The 20,665-nt window shown below is 40.5% G+C and overlaps 1 protein-coding gene across 4 annotated transcripts in view; it reads left to right on the top strand.

Annotated features, from left to right (window-relative positions):
- The window catches only part of NME7 (NME/NM23 family member 7), a 256,632-nt gene that overhangs the window by 85,681 nt on the left and 150,286 nt on the right, over nucleotides 1-20,665 (top strand). For all 4 annotated transcript variants that reach the window (XM_007077009.3, XM_042976671.1, XM_042976670.1 and 1 more), the window contains one exon: nucleotides 272-377. In XM_007077009.3, the coding sequence (XP_007077071.2) occupies nucleotides 272-377 (106 nt within the window). The remainder of the gene's footprint in view (nucleotides 1-271; nucleotides 378-20,665) is intronic.

The following is a 20,665-nucleotide window of genomic DNA, read 5'->3' as shown; positions in this document are numbered from 1 at the left end:
TGTTACTAGTTTTAATCCTAAGGCAGAATGCTACATGTCCTCATTACTTTAATTGTACTTTTTTTTTTAGATGATCTTTTGATTCCAAGACTTAAAACAGGGTTCGGTTCATCAGTCTTTGTAAAAGTCATTTTTAGAAAATTTGAAGCAAAGAGTTTTCATTATGAAACTTTAAAAGTAATCCTGTCGTTTTTTTCCCCTCTCACATTAATAACCTAGGAGTCCAAGATAAGAGATTACATATGCCAAAGTTATTTCTTTTTGTCTTTAGGAAACGGAGTTATTTTTTCCTTCGAGTGGAGTTTGTGGACCCGCAAACACCGCTAAATTTACCAATTGCACCTGTTGCATCATTAAGCCCCATGCTATCAGTGAAGGTAAGTGCTGTGTTAAATACAGTGTATCCAAGTACATTTTGTTAATAGGAGCTTATTTTCTTAGTTCATTTTTTGATGTATTTCACAGCAGAAATGAAAGTATCATTTTAGCATTCTTTTTCTTTGAAGCCACATGAATAAAGGTAACACGAGTGAAAAATCTGTCTCCACTTATATTTATCTGCATATGTGTACCTTTTTTAAAAAGGCGTTCCTTGAGGTGCTGATCGTGACCATGCGTGTCCTGTTTAAGATCTTGATTCCTTGACTTTAAATCCGCCTCCTCCCACCACATAACCGATTTACTTAATTCACTGAAATAGGTCTTAAAACAATGTCTGCAGTATGCCCTGAGAAAGCTGGAGAAACTTCCTTCAGTTCTTAGTATATGAAACAAAGTTCTGTGAATACAGAAATACATATTTGTACATATACATACATATACACATGTGCACATGTGCAGAGATAGGTAGATACATATATATGGCTATATACTGAGAGTGTAAGCTTTTTGCTTTATTTTTCTTCATCTGTATTATTCTGTTGTGTGCATTTTTGTGAACTATTCCCAATTCTTTTGGAAATGAGATGGATAGAATTGAAAAGATTGCCCTTAAAAAAAGTAGAATATTCTGAATAATAAACATAGGTGAATGGGTTTTTTTAGTTGTTGTCTTTTTTTTTCCCCAAGTATCAAAGCAATTCGGGTATACAGTAGAAAATTTGGAAATAAAGTGAAAAAGGAAACAGTAAAAGTTACCTGGTTTTCCATTGTCTTGACATTGTTAATATTTTTATATTTCCTCTAAATTCTTTTCTTCTGAATATGTGGATGTGTGCATGTAATTGTTGACATGCATTGTTAAATTAAACGTGTTGAATGACATGTAATTGTTAACATGGTTGCAATGTATGTCCATAGGATATTGTTTTAATTTTAGGGAGCATTTTGGATGCTCTTAATTCTTCACGAATATTTTAATAGTTGTACACCATGCAGTCATAGAGATGTAGCATAATATTTGGCTGCTTAGGTTGTTTCCAGTTTTTTGATGTTAACAATCAAGTTTTAAAGAATATCTTTGTATATGAATATTTGACAGTATCTCTAGTCATTTCCCCTGGCTAGTTTTCTAGAAATAGAAGTATTGGTTGAAAGGATATGAAGATCTTAAAGATCTTGTTGCATAATTAATACTTCTTTAATTATTTAGGAAGTACTTTAATACCTTGTAAATCCTTAGGACCACAGTTATAGGGAGCTAACATGCACGATCGGTAACGAACATTTATGGAGACCTTTCCACCATGTGCTAGGCCGTATACCGAGTACCTTATACATTATCTCCTTTCGTCTTCATGTCAATTATGCCAAGTAGGTGGATATATCATTCGTTTCCAGATAAGTGAACTGAGGCTATCTGAGAATAAGTTATTTCCCCCAATATAGAGCAGGGAATCTAGGATACAGACCTGGTCTCTTCTACCCTCCACGTTCTCTCCTCTACGTATACGACTCCACAGCAAGATGCTTATGGTAACACGGTTAGCAACACTTCCACAGGAAGGAATGATAATATTTGAAAGGGCTGGTGTTGACAGGCTATGAAAAACAAAATTGGGACTTTATGTTGCATTCATTTTCTTACCTTGGGATGAATACACACACACACACACACACACATGCACACACACACACACACACACGCACACGTTTATACCCAAATATGCACACACACATGTGTACACATACATACATACATACATGTATACACATACGTACACATACATACATACATACATGTATACACATACACATACATAATATGCGCATATATACATGTATAATACACATGTTTTATTTTATTGTTATGTTTATATGTTATGTTATGTATAAATAAAGTTTATTTATTTATTTGGGGCGCCTGGGTGGCTCAGTCGGTTAAGCGTCCGACTTCGGCTCAGGTCATGATCTCATGGTCCGTGAGTTCAAGCCCCGCTTCGGGCTCTGTGCTGACAGCTCAGAGCCTGGAGCCTGTTTCAGATTCTGTGTCCCCTTCTCTCTCTGCCCTTGCTCTGCTCGTGCTCTGTCTCTCAAAAATAAATAAACATTAAAAAAAAATTTTTTTTTAAGTTTATTTATTTTTGAGAGAGAAGGAGAGCATGAGCAGGGGAGGGACAGAGAGACAGAGAATCCCAAACAGTCTCTGCACTGTCAGCATGGAGCCCAGCATGGGGCTGGCACTCATGAACCACGAGATGATGACCTGAGCCAAAACCAGGAGTTAGGTGCTTAACTGACTGAGCCACCCAGGTCCCCCCCGACACACGGTTTAATATGATGCAACAAATTCTTCTTGTTTAAAAGCTTCAACTTCATTAAAAAGCTTACCTTTGGCATCTTAATACATTCAATTGGGTCTGCAACTGTTTTATTTTTTTCTAAGGAAAAGTGGGATGCATGGAAAGGCAGGAATAAAATAGGATTCTAGTAAATATGGTTATGTACTTTATTAATTGGATAAATAGAACTGAAGTAATGAAAGTGATTAAATGAATGGTGATGTCAAAATGATTTATTTTATTTATTTATTTATAAGATTGGCTATGTTTCATGTATTTATATTTGATACATAACATTAGAGGCATATGAGTTGATTGAAGGAAATTTTGTAAAATCTGGTCAGATGGCAGAATACTTTTAACGTTGGCATTTTGAGGCCTTTGTTTTTCTTTTCTTTCTAAATCTCAATTTTAGGGATCCTTTTAGACCATTTTAAAATGTGTAATTAATCCACTATAGCTTAGAGTTAAATTGTGGCTGCAGTGAAATGTAGTTCAAAACCTCGTGTTGAATTTATTGTTAGATTTACTTGGGCCCTTTCAAGTGCTGGCATATGTTTATCTTTTTCTATAAGGATCTCACTTCCTGGTGTATTTAATTTCACCTGTGGTCTAGAATAGGTATGAGGGAAGAAGGGATTTTTTAAAAAGGTGGTGTTGATGGGTGAGCAGTTGAAATAGAATTGGGTCATTTCCTTCTGTTGACTGTCACCTTCCCCGAAGAAGTCCAGAATAGTTTCAGCCAAGCAAACCTGTTGCTTAGTACAGTGAGAACACACCTTGATGGTCTTGGCAGACTTCACTAGGGAGAGAGAGTGGGCCTGTATTGTAGGGTTTTGGGTGTGACCTTAAGAGATTTAAGGTGGGTCTTGCACTGATCTGATTGAAACTGGGTAAAGTTCATGATCTAATAGTTTAGGATTAGTGGGAACAGTGAGACAAAGCTCTTAACCAAGTCTTGTTAAGTACACAGTTCTTGGATAAGTGAGTTGTTTGTCCAGTTGAGGGAATACTGTGGACTGTTTGAGTAGTCTATTGTTGGGGCAAATGGACTTTTGGGAAGTTCCTGAAGCAAACAATGAAGTTATTTACTGATTTATAGTCTTATCTTCGGGTAAGAATTTCTTGGCACAAATAATAAAGTCATGTGGATGTAGGCAGCCTCAGTTCTTAGCCCTATAGTTAATTTGTATGGATGTGGAGGTTTACTTCTCCTAAGAGAGCTAGAAAAAAAGAGAGCTTAGTTTGCAGATGAGGTGGCGGGAAAAAATGATGGGGTACACTTGGGGCATCTGCCGTGTTCCTGTACGTAGATTAAAGTACATTTTGTCACTTGGGGACTCAGGATTTACAAGGGAAGAAAAACAAGGACAATGTTCTCATGTTCTTTTTTCTTTCTTAATTTAAAAGCTATACAATGTGTTTGTTTTGATGTCCTCAGTATTATTTCCATGTAGCTAGTTTAATTCCATCAATGAAATGAATTATTTTTACTCTGAAATCAGGCTGTGTAGGTTTGTCTTTTGCCTCTGCTGCTTACTAGCTGTGGGAAATTGCATTAAGTATCGAACCTCTTTGTCCCTTGTTTGCTTATCTATCAAATAAGTATAATACAGCACATCGTCTTAAAAGGGTAACTGCAAGGATTAAATGCACTGACGGCAACAGTTAAATGGCTAAATGATTAATTAAATGGTTAAATGTCAGGATGCATGTGTTAAACACAGTGCCCAACTCTTAACATGCTCTATGTGCTCGACATTCCTACTATTATGATTACTACTCTATTCGTACTGTAATTTTTCCCTCAGGTTCTGGTTCTAATTTAAATCCATGCAGGAGGCTCCTCACTTACCTCTGGTTGATTCAGCAGTCATCAGCAGTTCCCTATTCCATTGGCCATTGTGGTTGGCTGGGGGGGGGGGGGTGGTGGGGAGCAGGAGGTGGCAGCCAGTGCCGGGATGGCTGCTTCTGCCCTTGTGTCACCCAGATTTAGCCTCTGAAGTACTAGAGTCCTGAAATTTTGTTGGAAAATTTCCCTTCTTATAACGGATTTAGGCATTAAACAGTTTCACTGCGTTTTTTCATAATACTCTCCTCCCTGAAATGTCGTTTCTCCCATAGTAAAGTGAGTCAAGGTGGTTTCTAAGTTTCCTCTCAGCCTTGAAATTTAAACCCAGTATTCGGTACCTCAGTGTTGTGTTTTGGCTGTAAAATTAATGCTATGTTCATGAAGACTGTTTCAAAGCATGTTGGATTTTATTTTTACAGCGGTATGGAGAGACAGTGTTGGGGTCTGCTTGCATTTAATTAGTTGGGAAGCAAATTACTTCTTCGAATTCTGGCCAGTTGACAAATTTACCCCGAGTTGACTCTGATATGCTAACTAGCACAGGATGAATACCAGCAAGGTCATGTTTATCAAGTTTTTCACTTTTTAAAAGTGGGTTATTCTTACTCAGACTCTCTTGCAGAGTTTTCATTTCCGCCCCAAATGGTAGTTTGATGCTAGGTAGGCCCAGAGCCCCATAAGACACGTGCCACCAACTTGGGCTGCTTGAATTGGTTAAGTTCTTAACTTTTTGGTGTGAGATTTCCTTCCAGTAATTCAGCCCCTGGGACCCTGTGGAAGAGGTGTGAAATTTTTGGGTGCAAAGACATTGGACGGAAACATCGTAAATCTCACTTTGTGCCAGTGAAAATTCCTGGAGTGGGCCCAGTTTTCCTTAGAGTGTCACAGTTTTGGAGTTCTGTGAATGTTTTATGTTCTATCTGAAAGAGTAGACAAAACAGTGGAGGGAACTTATAACAGATGCACCAAGTACATTGAACTACACATAAGACCTTTGCCTTTGAGTGCGTTGAGTGTAGCAGCATGCATTCTCGAAACACAAAATTAGAGGCAGTGAAAACACCTAATAGATTTGTAGGTTATAAGGATGTTAAATGAAATCAGTGATTTTTTTAAAAAGTTTATTTATTTATTTAGAGAGAGAGTGTGAGCAAGGGAGGGGCAGCGAAAAAGGGAGAAGAGCGAATCCCAAGCAGGCTCCTCACTGTCAGCCTGGAGCCTGACGTGGGGCTCGAACTCCCGAACCGTGAGATCATGACCTGAGCCAAAACCAAGAGCCGGATGCGTAACTGACTGACCCACGCAGGTGTCCCTGAAATTAGTGATTTAGAAGGAATTTCAAGAGGCAGTGAAGCATCCGACTCCGGCTCAGGTCATGATCTCGCGGTTTATGAGTTCGAGCCCCGCGTCAGCTCTGTGCTGACAGCTCAAAGCCTGGAGCCTGCTTTGGATTCTGTGTCTCCCTCTCTCTCTGCCCCTCCCCTGCTTGTGCTCTGTCTCTCTCTCCTTAAAAAATAAATAAACATTAAAAAATTAAAAAAAAAAAAAAAGGAGTTTCAAGAATTTTGCTGGTTTAACGATCCTGAAGAAGTAGGTGTGTATTATTAGGCTATTAATTTTTTTTTTTTATTTTGAAATAGTGAAATTTTGTTTGCTAATATGTTTCAAAATCTAATAGCGTTTAAAGTAAAATATAAGTCCCGAGGATTGTGAGCTGTGACGACTTGACTGAGGGGTAGAGGGAAGATTGAAATCTGGTTAATGAGACACTTGAAGGGCTTTTCTCAAGGATAGCATCACAAAAACAGTTTTAATAGTAATACCAGCTCACATTTGTGGAGTGCGAAGGACTTTATGTGAATTATTTTATCCTCAAAACTATAGCATAGGGAGTATTTGAAGCGCATGTCACACTGAGGAAGCCCGAGCAATGAAACGTTAAGTAACTGGCCAAAGTCACTTGCTGGCCACCAAAGAGTCAAAGCTCTTAGGTGGTGGCATTGGGATATGCACCACGTTTGCCTTCATTCTGTCGCATTGTACCATTTTGCCTCTACATGGATTATCACTTAGACCATCTAGATTCCCATCATCACGTTTGATGGATTATTAACCCATTTTACAGGTATGGAATCGAAGCATTAGAAGACATAGTTAACATCCTGGCATGCCTACGGAAAGCCATCATGGGTAGAAGGTTATTTAATAATGGGTATGAAGGGTGATTTTAATTCCTAACATCTTAACCGGGTAAAAAAAAATACAGTTTAAGATAGGACTTAGAGAAATTATTGCTGTTCTGGTCAATAATGGCAGTTAAGAGATAAATAATAAACAAGTTCTTGAGAATTCCAAACTTAGAATACCTCCTTAAAACTTTTCTAGTTAGATGTGAGTAGTGCTTTTTATATTCTTGAAGGTGTTTAGTCGCTAAGAGCAGTCCTTGTTTGTTTTCTTTTACATTTCAAGAATCTACTTTTTGGGGTGCCTGGGTGGCTCAGTTGGTTACGCCTCTGACTCTTCATTTTGGCTCAGGTCATGATCTCACAGTTTGTGGGATCGAGCCCCTGCACTGGGCTCTGTGCAGACAGTGCAGAGCCTGCTTGGGATTCTCCCTCTCTGCCCCTCCTTGGATCTCTCTCTCTTCCTCAAAATAAACAAAGAAACATTTTTTTTTTTTTAGAAAAGAATCTACTTTTCTTAGGTATCATTTATTTACACTTGTTTGAGGTCACTCTCCCTTGCTTCTGCACTCCAGTGCCACTGTCTGCCTTTCAGATCCCCAAATACCCCTCACCCTTCTCTCCTTGAGACTCATTCCTTGCTTTCCATTCGCATGGAGTGTGTGTGCCCTCCCTCCTCCTTCCCCGGCCGCAAGTGTCATTTCCTCAGGGAAAGCTAACCTCACACCCCCAGAAGATACTAGGTTCCCAACTGACATGTTCTTTTAGCATTCTGCTTTTCTTCGGAGCCCTTAGCGCAGGTTGCTGTTATATATTAATTAGTCCACATACTGTATATTATATAGTGATTTTTGACTAATGATTTTGCGTGCCTCCTCCACAATATTACAAACTGTGATGGCAGAAACAGTCATTCTTCTCTAAATATTTTGCACTCTTCATTGTAAAATATTTTCTTTTTTTTCTTCCTTTTTTTTTTTTTTAGCTCAGTGTTATTTCATATCTACACATTGTCAGAGAATGAGGTCTCTGTGATAATTGGTTCTTTGAAATTTGTCGATGTCCTTTGTTACTTAGTGCATGGTTAAATTTTAAAAATATTCCCAGTGTGTGCTTGAAAAGAAGGGTATTTGTCGCACTCTTCTCTCTTTGTATAGAAATAACTGTTGATTCAAATCTGTTGTTCAGATCTACATCCTTCCTCCATTTTTTTCTTTTTTTGTCTGGTTGATTTATCAGCTTCTGAAAATAAGTTTTTAGACATTCTCCCATGTTAAAATTACTCATTCTTGTTATGAATTTGTCAGTTTCTCCATTTAATTAGGACTGTTTTTGCTTTGTATATCCTGTAGCTACATTGTTATGTATGATTATTACATCTTTTTGTTTATTACTCGGTGTCCTACTTCATTCTCATTAATGGTTTTATGTTGTTTACCTTAAACGTAAGGTGGCATATCCTTTTTAAAAAATTTTTTTTGAGCCTTTTCCTTCTAATACATGTCGTATAGCCACTATGGCTAAATTTTGTTTTATTTCTACTTTTAAAGATTTTTATTTTTTCAGTCTTAGGATAGTTGAATTCAACCTCTTGCCATTTATTATAGTTACTGATCTATTTGGATTCCACACATTCCAAAATCGGACAGATGTGTTCATATTGATTTTGTAGAGTGCTGGCAGGGCTCTTTGAAGGTAAGCAAGCTGGCAGCTGTCATTTTCTTCCCCTGCCCCCCGGCATAAACACAGAGGCACCTGCAGGAGGCGGGGCTACACAGACACCGGTAGCCTTGGCCTAGGGCTGAGAGCAATTTTTGCTAAAGCTGTGTGCTCACCGCACCCAGCCCCTGCACGCACAGCTGCCCCGTGTGCCCCACCATGGCACAGCGTGGCACCCAGCCCAGCTGTGACCTTCGGCTACCTTCCTGCACCACGCCCAGCCACCAGGTGCACAGCTGCCCCCGCATGCCTTGCCCAGCCACCGCACCGTGCCTAGCCACTCACCCTCAGCCACCACTGGGTCACACTCCCAGCCCTGTGCCCCTGGCCACCCTGGCACACGGCCCCCGCCCGCCGTAGTGCTTTTGGGGATCCAGCATAGGATTAGTGGCCCCGTGCAACTTTTGCTAACATTGTTGTCCAGTTCCCAAGTTCCCAGGGTGCACACCCCCCTCAGAGCTGGCCTACCTGGGTCCTGCTAACAACACAGAGAGCAAGCACAGCCCACAACGGAGAGTCAGTGTAGGCGACTGCTCTGAAAGGAAAAGTGACTCAGATACAACAGCAGGGCATAAGCAACACACAGAGGCTATTCTCCGGAAGTGCCAGGTTCTGGTGCACAGGGGACATTGCACTGCAGGGCACTGTAGGATCTCTTCTTCATAAAGTCACTACTTGCAAGAGTAGGGGACATAGCTGACTTCCTTAACATACAGAAACAGACACAGAGAGGCAGCCAAAATGAGACAGAGAAATTTATCCTGAACGAAAGAACAGGACAAGGCACACGCAGAGATCAAAACAAAACAGATATAAGTAATATGCCTGACAGAGAACTTATCTCTTTATTTGTTATTATTTTTTTAAGTTTATTTATTTTGAGAGAGAGAGGGAGCGTGAGTGTGTGCATGAGTGGGGGAGGGGCAGAGAGAGAGAGAGAGAGAGAGAGAGAGAGAGAGAGAGAGAGAGAGAGAATCCCAAGTAGGCTCTGCACTGTCAGCTCAGAGCCTGATGCGGAGTTTGATTCCACCATGAGATCATGAGATCATGATCTGAGCCGAAACCAAGAGTCAGAGGCTTACCTGTCTGAGCCACTTAGCCACCCTCCCACCCTGATAGAGAATTTAAAGCAATGATCGTTAAGAATAATCATCAGACTCGAGAAGAATGGAAGATATGAGTGAGACCCTTAACACACGCATGTATATATATGTGTATTATTCAGCCATAAAAAAGAATGAATTCTTGCCATTTGCAACAGTATGGATGGAGCTAGAGTATCATGCTAAGTGAGAAAAGTCCGTCAGAGAAAGACAAATAGCATGTGATTTCATTCATGTGGAATTTAAGGAACAAAACAAATGAGCCAGGAAAAAGAGACAGAATACGAGACCAAGAAATGGACTCCTCACTATAGAGAACAAAGTGATGGTTACCAGAGGGGAGGCCGGTGAGGGGATGGGGAAAATAGGTGATGGGGCTTAGGAGTGCAGTTGTCATGGTGAGCACCGGGAGATGTGTGGATTGTTGAATCACTGTCTTGTACACCTGGAACTAAGGTAACACTGTATGTTAACTGGCAGTAAAATAAAACCCTAAAAAAAGAGAAAAGGCTGTATTTAGCAAATGATACAGAGAATGCTTTCAACAGCCACTGATAGAAATCTTTTTTCATCTTTTCAGTTATTGCTGCGAGAATGTTATTTTTCCTTTTCTTAACTTTTATGTTTTCATCAACTTTATTGATGTTTAACGTCTATAACCATGCACACGTTCTGAAGGTACAGTTCCAGCACTAGTGTCTCAAACTCTGAGTTTAGAAGTCCTTTTGTTTTTTTTTTATATGTTTGTTTATTTTTGAGAGAGAGACCGAGAGAGTGAGAGGAGGAGGGGCAGAGAGAGATTGGGAGACTGGGAGAGAGAGAACCTCAAGCAGGCTCTGTACTGTCAGTGCGGAGCCCGACGTGCGGCTCGAACCCACAAACCCCGAGATCGTGTGACCTGAGCCGAAATGAAGGGTTGGACGCTTAACCGACTGAGCCACCCAGGCGCCCCAGAAGTCCTTCTTAATGTATGAACTTGGTCTTATCTAATGGCTCCTTCTTGGAGACTGGTGGAGGATGAATAAATGGTGTTGATTGTTTGAAGACGTTACCATGGGAGAAGCGAATGGATCGATCCCAGGCTTTCCTGTGTGCCTTTATGATTATAGGCTCTCTATCAGTGAAAAAGCAGTGACAAGTCGTCGTGTCCCTTCCCTTTGGAAATCAGAGCTTGCTCTTCACATCTGACTGGAATAAAGAAACGTCTGTTGCTAGTCAGCCAAAGCCCTAGCACTTAGCAACTGTGATGTGCACATGAAGAACCTTAGGCTGTCTTTAGAGCCCGGTGATGTGTAGGAGAAACCACAAATCTATACTCATCTGTCTGAATCAGCGGCCACAAGAATCTAAATAAGGGAATGGCAAGGAGCTCAGTGAAAACCCTACTGGACATGGCAGGGTTAATTTAACGTACGGTGTTTGGAAGGCCTCGTATGCTTCTGCGGCTTGGCATTTACTGATTGAGTGACCTTGGAAACACTTCTTAGATGCCTAAAGCCTCATTTCTTTTAATCTGCAAAATGGGGGTGGCGGTACCTACTGCCATTAAATAAGTTCATACCGGTGATGCAGTTTCCATAGCAAATGTGCAAGGAAATTAGGTATCAATAACCACAGTTTTAGAGATTATATCACATGATACATTAAAAAAAAAAAAAAACTCGGTCAGTAGTGATTCCTTTATCTATTGCTTTAAAATAAACCATCCCCCAAACTTAGTTCCTTAAAAACGATTTTATTGTTTCTTAAAATTCTGTGGATCACCTGGGCTCTGCTGGTGATTCTTCCGTGGCACACGTGGGGTCGCATGAGTGGCTTCTTCAGCTTGGGAGCTGTGCAGGAGCTAGAACATTCAAGATTGCTTTCCCCCCTCCAGAGACTCTTCCCTCGTGGCCTCTCATCACTCAGTAGTCCACCCTGGGCTTCTTTGTGGCATGGCTGCTGCCTTCCAAGGAGAGCATCTCAAGACCATCCTCCGCGTGTAAATGCTTATTCAGCTTCTGCTTGCGTCGTGTCTTCGTGTCTCAGTGGCTAAAGCAAGTCGCACGGCTAAGTCCAGAGTCAGCATGAGAGGGGATTGTGCGGTGCACGAACACCAGGAATTATGGTTCACTGGGTACCACCAGTGTGGTAGTTTCCTTCAAGTGATGTAAGGCACCCTGAGACCTTAACGTACTTGGGATGTGAAATTCAAACCTGAATACACAGTGTTGTGTCACTAGTATGGGAGACCGTGCTTCTCAAACTTTAGTGTGTGCTAGAACCACTTGGGCAGACTTTTTAAATTCACCTTCCTGGGCCCCAACTTCAGTAGGTTTGGACCAGAGACCAGAAATGCGCATTTTTAACAATCTCACCAGGTTGTGTTGATGAACACCCAATTTGAGAACCATTGTATCAGGAATTTTCAGGCCAGGGAACACGGTGCATTTCTTGTCGTGATCAGCCTCTGTCAGAGGCCAGCCTTATGAAATTTTATATCCAATGGGAGTTTCTTAGTTCCTTCTCTGGGAGAGGTTAGTAACCGCCATGGTTAGGGGATGGTTAGGGAAGAGGCACCTCTTGGATTTCGGTTGTTCCAATAGCTCAGAGGTAGGCCCCTTGGTTTTTAGGTTGATGAGAATTTCTTGGAATGATGGAAAATTTGGGTGGCCGGGACACTCTGTTCTACCAAAATAGCTTCTCTAATACTCTGAATTCTGTGCAGCAGTTGTTTAATCAGAATAACAGATAAATTTGATCTGTGGCTAGGCAGTCTGTAGATTGACATTTGTCACTAATGAGATTGGAATGGAACCTAGTTTCACTGAAAGAGCATTGGACCAAGTCTAACAGTAAGGAAAATGACTTCTAAAATAGGTGTCCGAAGGTCACAGTGTATATCAACAACAGCCAAATTATGGCAAGAGCCTAAATGTCAATCAGCTGACGAATGGATAAAAAGGGTGTGATACACACACACACACACACACACACACACACACACACACACACCCCGACCCACCCACGCACAGTGGAATGAAATCTTGTCATTTGCAACAATGTGGATGGAACTAGAATGTATTCTAAGCGAAATAAGGCAATTAGAGAAAGATAAATATCATATGATTTCACTCAACAAACAAAATGGATGAACATAGGGGAAAAGAAGGAAAAATAAGATAAACAGAGAGGGAGGCAAACCAAGACTCTTAAATACAGAGAACATCTGAGGAGAGATGGGTAAGGGGATGGGCTAAATGGGTGATGGGCATTAAGGAGGGTACTTGTTGGGATGAGCACTGGGTGACATATGTAAGTGATGAATCACTAAAATCTACTCTTGAAACCATTATTGCATTACATGTTAAATAAGCTGGATTTAAATAAAGTTTAAAAAAAAAGAAATGATACAACCTAAAAGAAAAAAGTCATAGTGCAGTTTTTTTTAATCTTTTAAAATGTTTGTTTATTTTTGAGAGAGAGAGAGCATGAACAGGGAGGGTCAGAGAGAGAGGGAGACACAGAAACTGAAGCAGGCTCCAGGCTCTGAGCTGTCAGCACAGAGCCCACATGGGGCTCAAACCCATCAACCATGAGATCATGACCTAAGCCAAAGTTGGACATTGAACCGACTGAGCCAACCAGGTGCTCCCATAGTGCAGTTTTAAGCTTTCATAATTTCAGAATTTCTTTTATAGTCTATTTTTTGTATTCCGAATAATATTTAATTTTAGGTTTATGTTCTGATAAATATTTTAAAAAGCATATTATATAATTAAACTTTCAAATCATATTTTATTCTACATTTGGAGCATTCATACTTCTGAGTTACCAAGACCTACACTAAGACTTGTGAGAGACATCCTGCATGTGTATTACTTAAGGGATGATGTTTATTGGAAGGAGGAGCGTTTCATTTGAAAATAAATTGGAAACTTCATTTTCCCATTCCTTTTTTTTCACTTTTTTATACTTCGGCATTCAGCCGTCATTATACAGGGAATAATGTTATCGAAGCAACTTGACACATATACCTTTGAGATATTGATCTGTTGACCTACTAGGTTCTTTGTATACACAGAGACTTCTAGGAGGGACAGGAGGATCAAGGCAGGCTCTTATGCAGAACTCTGATGACAGAGTTCTCCCCTTGCCCCTTGCCTATTTTACATGCACTGTTAGAGGACTGTGTAACATACGAACTCTGTTAGAGGACTGTGTAACTTACGAACTCATGAGAACTAACAGCTAGCTAGACAGGAGGTAGACTCCAGGAAAACATGTATCAAAGTTTGTAGCAGAGGTAGCTTGTTCCCATTCCTTTGCCTGGGAGGAACGCCTAGTACTGGTTTTCTGTGTTTGTGCCTAACCTGTCCTCTGCAGAAATGCCTGTGTAACTGTACAGTGGCCGAAGGAAGACAGGAGTTTCTTCTGCTCAGGCTGTGGTCCTGCTCTTTGAGCTGCTTCCTTCCTCCAGCCCAGGAGCAGCACGTATCCCTGTAGAGGTGGGGTCCAGGGATCCAATGCACATGCTGTTGCTTTATCAGGACCGGTTTTAAAAATGAAAAGCCAAGGCAGCATGAGTTCATGTTGTAAGACTTTAGAAGATTGATTCAGCTTATATGGCAGATTATAAATGCTGAACCTCTGACAATATAATTATAATTGCTTCTTTTTAAAAAAATGTTTGTTTATTTTTAAGAGAGAGAGACAGAGCACGAGGGGGTGGGGGTGCAGAGAGAGAGGGGGACACAGAATCCAAAACAGGCTCCAGGCTCTGAGCTGACAGCACAGAGCCTGACGTGGGGCTCCAACTCATGCACCATGAGATCATGACCTGAGCCTAAGTCGGACACTTAAGCGACTGAGCCACCCAGGTGCCCCATAATTATAATTGACTCTTATGAGGGAGAAAAAAGGCACGCATCTAAAGAAAAGATGGTAAAGGTCTTTGAAAAGCTGGGGTTTCCAGGTGACATGTTAAGAGATGGGAGGAGTTGACACTTCTGAAAAATGCTGAAGGGACATGAATGCTGTACCCGTTTTTGGAGGGGATTGTTAATAAATGGTAGCCTGCTTTTCTACACAGTCACACCTCTTCTTACTCTAGAAACCCTGTGGTTCAAGGCCCTCACATGTTTTGGCAGTTAGTTCATTTGGAACCTATCACCGACTTACAGCCACTGCTTCTCTGTGTTACAGGCGGTGGCTTGTGTCTGCGAAACGGAGAGTGGGTTGCTCGTCCTAGTGACTTCTCCAGACCGGTTCTGGTGGTAGTTACTACAGAATAGCCTAGTTACCAAAGCAATGGTTGGCAGTGTCTCTTCAGGATAATCCTGATGATTTCCATTCCAGCAAATTGGAGAGAGCCTCTGATGTGTTTGAAATCAGTCGTGAAATTTGGGGTAGATTTATGCTGCAGACACTCTGTTCTGTTTTTCTTATTCTTGAGAATATCCTAGATTTGAGATTAGAACAACTGGAAGCCAAATCTTTTTCTTTTTCTCCATATTTTTATTTAAATTCCAGTTACTTAACCTGCAGTGTAATACTGGTTTCTGGTGTAGAATGTCGTGATTCATCACTTACATACAACACCCAGGGCTCCTCCTTAGTGCCCATCACCTATTTAACTCTTCCCCCCGCCTACGCCCCCCCCCCCCCAGTAACTATCAGTTTATTCTCTATAATTAAGAGTCTGTTTCTTGGTTTGCTTCTTTCCCCGCTGTGTTCTTTGTTTTGTTTCTTAAGTTTCACATATGAGTGAGATCATATGGCATCTTTCTTCTTCTGATTGACTTATTGTGACTTATTATTACTATGCTTAGCATAATACTCTCTAGCTCCATCCACATCATTGCAAATGCAAGATTTCTTTTTTTTTTTTTTGTTTTTGATGGTGGAGTGATATTCTATTGGATATATATACCACATCTTTTTCTCCGTTCATCAGTTGATGGATAGTTGGGCTCTTTCCATAATTTGGCTATTGTTAATAGCGGTGCAATAAACATTGAGGTGCATGTATCCCTACAAATCAGTACTTTTGTGTCCTTTGGGTAAATACCCAGTAGTGCAATTGCTGGATCGTAGGATAGTTCTATTTTGAACTTTTGGAGGAACCTGCATACCATTTCCCATAGTAGCTACACCAGTTTGCATTCCCGCCAACAGTTTAAGAGGGCCCCTTTCTCGGCATCCATCCTTTTGTTTCCTGTGTTGTTAATTTTAGCCATTCTGGCAGGTATGAGATGATACCTCCTTGGTTTTAATTTGTTTTCCCTGCTATTAAGTGATATTGAGCATCTTTTCATGTGTCTGTTAGCCAGCTGTACGTCATCTGTGTAAAACTGTCTATTCATGTCTTCTCACTTTTTTAACTGGATTATTTGTTTGTTTTTCGGTGCTGAGTTTTAGAAGTTCTTGATACATTTTGGTTACTAACCCTTCATCAGACATGTCGTTTGCAACCATTCTGTAGGTTGCCTTTTAGTTTTGTTGATTGTTTCCTTCACTGTGCAGAAGCTTTTTATTTTGATGAAGTCCCAATCCTTTTTTTTTTTTTTTTTTTTTTTTTTTTTTGCTTTTGTTTCTCTTGCCTTAGGAGACAGATCTAGTAAGAAGTTGCTGCAGAAGCCAAATCTTCCTAAGCATCAGGCTGAGTCAGAAGATGAAATTTCCAGTATAATTTGTACGGTGTTTGGCTTTGCATTAATGACAGTTTTCATTTAATATGATCACTGTTAATGTGATTCAAAACACATGCCTCAAATTCTTCATAAGTATGGTGTGAACAGATATATATTGATATCGATGTCGATCTATCACCAACTTGAGTGCTTGAGGAAAAGTCATCACTCTAAGAAAACCATCTAACATAGGTAGATGATTAACTAATGTTGAATGTTTTCTTTAGGAACTGAGTTTTTTAGGTGTTGGAACTACCAGAATGTTCCTTTTAAGGAATAGACACCAAGGAGATACAAAAGTGGGTAATGCTAAGTTTTAGCCAGGAATTTATCTGGGTAGCTTTTACTGGCATTTGTCTCGTATTAATAGAAGTAATCTACATTGCAGAAAATTTAGAAAACAGAAACATGTTTATTTTAAAAACCACTTACTCCCACCATGTAGAGATTCCTTTTGCAGTGTGGCACGTTCTTCCTTCTCTGCTGTGTTCCATAATCGTAAAGTGAGCAAAATAAGCAACACTTAAGGATATATGCCATCTAAGTCTATTCATATAAAGTTCAAATATAGGCAGAAGTCAACTGTGTTTTTTATGTGTTTTAATGCATATGTATGTAGTAAAGAATAGAGAAATGCATGGAAAAGGTTATTTCAGTCAGGTATTCACTGAGGGGAGAAAGGACAGTGATTGGGGAGACACATATGGAGGGCTTCTGGGTGCTAGGAGTATTTTGGTTTTCTTACTTTAGTGGTGGTTGCCATAGATATTCACTTTAAAATTGTTTATGAAACTGAACATATCTGTTACATATTTTACCACCAAATACATACTCTTTATATTTTACAGTAAATACATAGAAATTGAGTGAGGCATAGCATAGATGGCATAGTATGTATTTCAGTAAAACAAAGGTTGTGTCTGTACATTTGTATGTACGTTGAATATTTTTAGAAGAATATATAAGAAATTCTAACATTGACTGCTTTGGAGAAGGACTGAGATGCCGGCATGGGGGGGAGACACTTTTACCATTATGCCCTTTTATTTCCATGTTTTCTGATGAAGAATGGTCTTAAAAATTAAGTGATAGAGGGTAAGGAAAACTAAGACAAAAATACAAAATTTAAGAATTTAACACCTCTCATGGAGTTCCTGAGTGGCTCAGTCAGGTAAGCATCTGACTTTGGCTCAGGTCATGATCTCACCGCCCGTGAGTTCGAGCCCCGCGTCGGGCTCTGTGCTGACAGCTCAGAGCCTGGAGCCTGCTTCGTATTCTGTGTCTCCCTCTCTCTCTGCCCCTAACCTTCTGTCTCTGTCTCTCTCAAAAATAAATAAACATTAAAAAAAAAAAAAAAAGACTGTGTAGGTTTGGAGTAGTCTGATTAAGGAAAAATGTGACTGAAAGTTAAAATCATAAGGCTTTTCAGGTCACATTACGTTTTTTCATGGTCAGGAAAATGGTTTTTATGACACCCTTCTGTCCTCAGACATCTGGCTCACAGCCCTGCTTCTCAAATGTTGTGTGCACCTAGGTCACCTGGGGGGCTTGTTAAAATAAAGACTCCGAAGTGTCCAGTTGAGTAGGTCTGTATTTTTGTCAAGTTCCCAGGTCATCGTCATGCTATTACTGCTAACGTGGGCACTACATTTTGAGAACCTCTAGATGGGAGAGTTGCCCCCTACATGAGGACTATCCTGGAAAATGGAACAAAAACGGATGCCCATACCCAGGGCAGGTAGTATATGCTTCCAGAAGACAAGGGGCAGAAGTTATATAATTTGTGGCCCATGTTGTGGAATTATGTCTATTTAAAAAAAATTTTTTTAATGCGTGTTTATTTTTGAGAGACAGAGAGAAACAGAGCGTGAACAGGGGAGGAGCGGTGAGAGAGGGAGACATAGAATCTGAAACAGGCTGCAGGGTGCTGTCCGCACAGAGCCCGACCCGGGGGCCTGAACTCACAAACTGAGAGATCATGACCTGAGCCAAAGTGGGATGCTCAACTGACTGAGCCACCCAAATGCCCTCAATTATATGTCTATTTTTAAGCCTGTCTATGAATGACAATGTAGGTCTTAGCCGAGGAAATCAAAGCCACTTAAAATCAGCAAAAGAAACAGTGTTCTTGAAGTAGATAACTACATTTGTGCATTTCATTTAACTGTGACCTGGGGTAGCTAGAATAAACAAAGATCAATGTACTTATTTTTTAAAAACGGGACAAAAGACTGGCTTTGAGAATCTTTTTCTTTCGGACCTTTTCACAAAAAAGGAGGCCAACAATGGAACTCATTTTAAGAAAGGGAAAAGATTTCTTTGTTTTGTTCATGTTGGAGCTAATAATCGATGGTTTGAATTACTTTTTCATTGGGTTTATCTTTTTAAGGCTAACAGATTTCCGTCGATGAATTATAAGATGTATAGCCCTTGTATAACTCAGGAAAATCTCCTAGAAATATGAAGTCAGCTTCTAATGGGACTCGTGCTTATTCCCTCCACAAGAGGGACTGGCTCTTTCAAAATTAGGAAGGATCTCGCCCTGTACTGGAGCTGGCAGTATCCTGTGGTGTCGAAACTCAGTGTTGCTTTGTGACTGAGTGATTGACTTGTTTTCTGTAGTAACCTGGCATTGACTTTGGACTTCTAATGACCTATTTGCCTCACGTTACAAAATTTTCAGTTTCTGGTCTGTCTGCCCGGTTCGCTACTTTTGTTTTTCTTGGACTGTCCTTGTTTTAAAATTGTGATCTCATTTTAGTCATGATAGCTGTTCTTGGCTTCTTTTGCTGTACCGAGCCTACCCCTGTCTTCCCAGCAAAGGAGGGATTCTTGACTGCCTTTTCCTGGAGATCTTAGATCCTACACATCTTTTCTATTGTTCCTAAGTTGGTATGGAGCCTGCTTTTGTTTTCTACTCACTTAATTACAACTATCATGAATTTTAATGCACTTAGCTACCATATTGTGGGTACATCTGTAAAGCTACATTGGTTATTTTTATTGCCTTGTAGGGAATTTACATATTATGGTTCTTAGGATATTGGTAAGGATAAACGTGTATTTTAGATGTGGGTGTGTGGTGTAAGTGGAGAATCAGAAATGCTATTTGGATGAATTAGGTCTGTCTTTCATTACACCTACTTGCTACTAGAATAGATTTTACGATCAGCTAATGGAATAATTTGAGATCTTTTAAGACCTAAGAGCCTCACTAGTTCTCACTTTAACAGTTCTGCTAAATACAGACTCTCATCTGCAGTTAATTTAAAGTGATTCTACAATATCTTTGCTTACTAGAAGGCAGACACTCATAACACATTTGCATCCAAACTACTTTGCAGGTATATTTTCTCTTCCGATTAAAAATTACTGGAAGATTGGGATGTCTGGGTGGCTCAGTTGGTTGAGCATCCAACTTCAGCCCAGTCTTGGTTCGTGGTTCATGGGTTCAAACCCCATCATCCGGCTCTGTGCTGACAGCTCGGAGCCTGGAGCCTGCTTTGGATTCTCCGTCTCCCTCTCTCTCTGCCCCTCTCCCACGTGTGCTCTCACTCTCTTTCCTTCTCTCTCACAAATAAATAAACATTACAAAAATTAAAAAATTGGGGTGCCTGGGTGGCTCAGTCCATTAAGCGTCTGACTTCAGCTCAGGTCATGATCTCATGGCTCGTGAGTTCGAGCCCCACACCGGGCTCTGTGATGACAGCTCAGAGCCTGGAGCCTGCTTTGGATTCTGTGTCTCCGTCTCTCTGCCCCTCCCCTGCTCGTGCTCTGTCTCTCTCTCTCTCAAAAATGAACGTTAAAAAAAATAAAAAATAATTGCTGGAAGATTATTAGTGAAGTGGCATTGCCTGGGAACATATTGCTGTCTAGGAAACTGAAAGCTTTTCCACCTGTTTTTTATGCCCAAGGTTATTTGTTATGCATATCTGCTGGGATTAGTATTAAGTTCCTTGTGTCGAATTTAGTAACGCTTGTGATTTCTCTTGTATTTTGCTATTGAAATTGATCTGAACTCTTATCATCTCTAGCTCTGAGTGTCCTTTTCATGGGCTCTTGTGTCTATGAGTTGGGTTTTGTTTTCATCTATTTATACCTTCTTACTGCATGGAGTAAGCTTCACATTGATAGTAAAGGCGGTTTTCAAGTTTTCCCACGGTAGAGGGGTGCGTTCCTTGCCTGCACGGTTGCTTGTAGGTGTATGGGTTACTGTAGAGTATGAGCATCATGATATAAAGGGAAAATATCAAGGAAAGACCTTAGTATCAGGGTAAGTTCTTTCCATAGAAGGTATTTTTTTGTCACAGTTTTAAAGAATGTCGTCCAGGGGCGCCTGGGTGGCTCAGTCGGTTAAGCGTCCGACTTCAGCCCGGGTCACGATCTCGCGGTCCGTGAGTTCGAGCCCCGCGTCGGG

This window comes from Panthera tigris, chromosome F3 (assembly GCF_018350195.1).
Source record: "Panthera tigris isolate Pti1 chromosome F3, P.tigris_Pti1_mat1.1, whole genome shotgun sequence".
In the NCBI taxonomy this organism is placed as follows: domain Eukaryota; kingdom Metazoa; phylum Chordata; class Mammalia; order Carnivora; family Felidae; genus Panthera; species Panthera tigris.
This window is presented reverse-complemented; position numbering and strand designations above follow the sequence as displayed.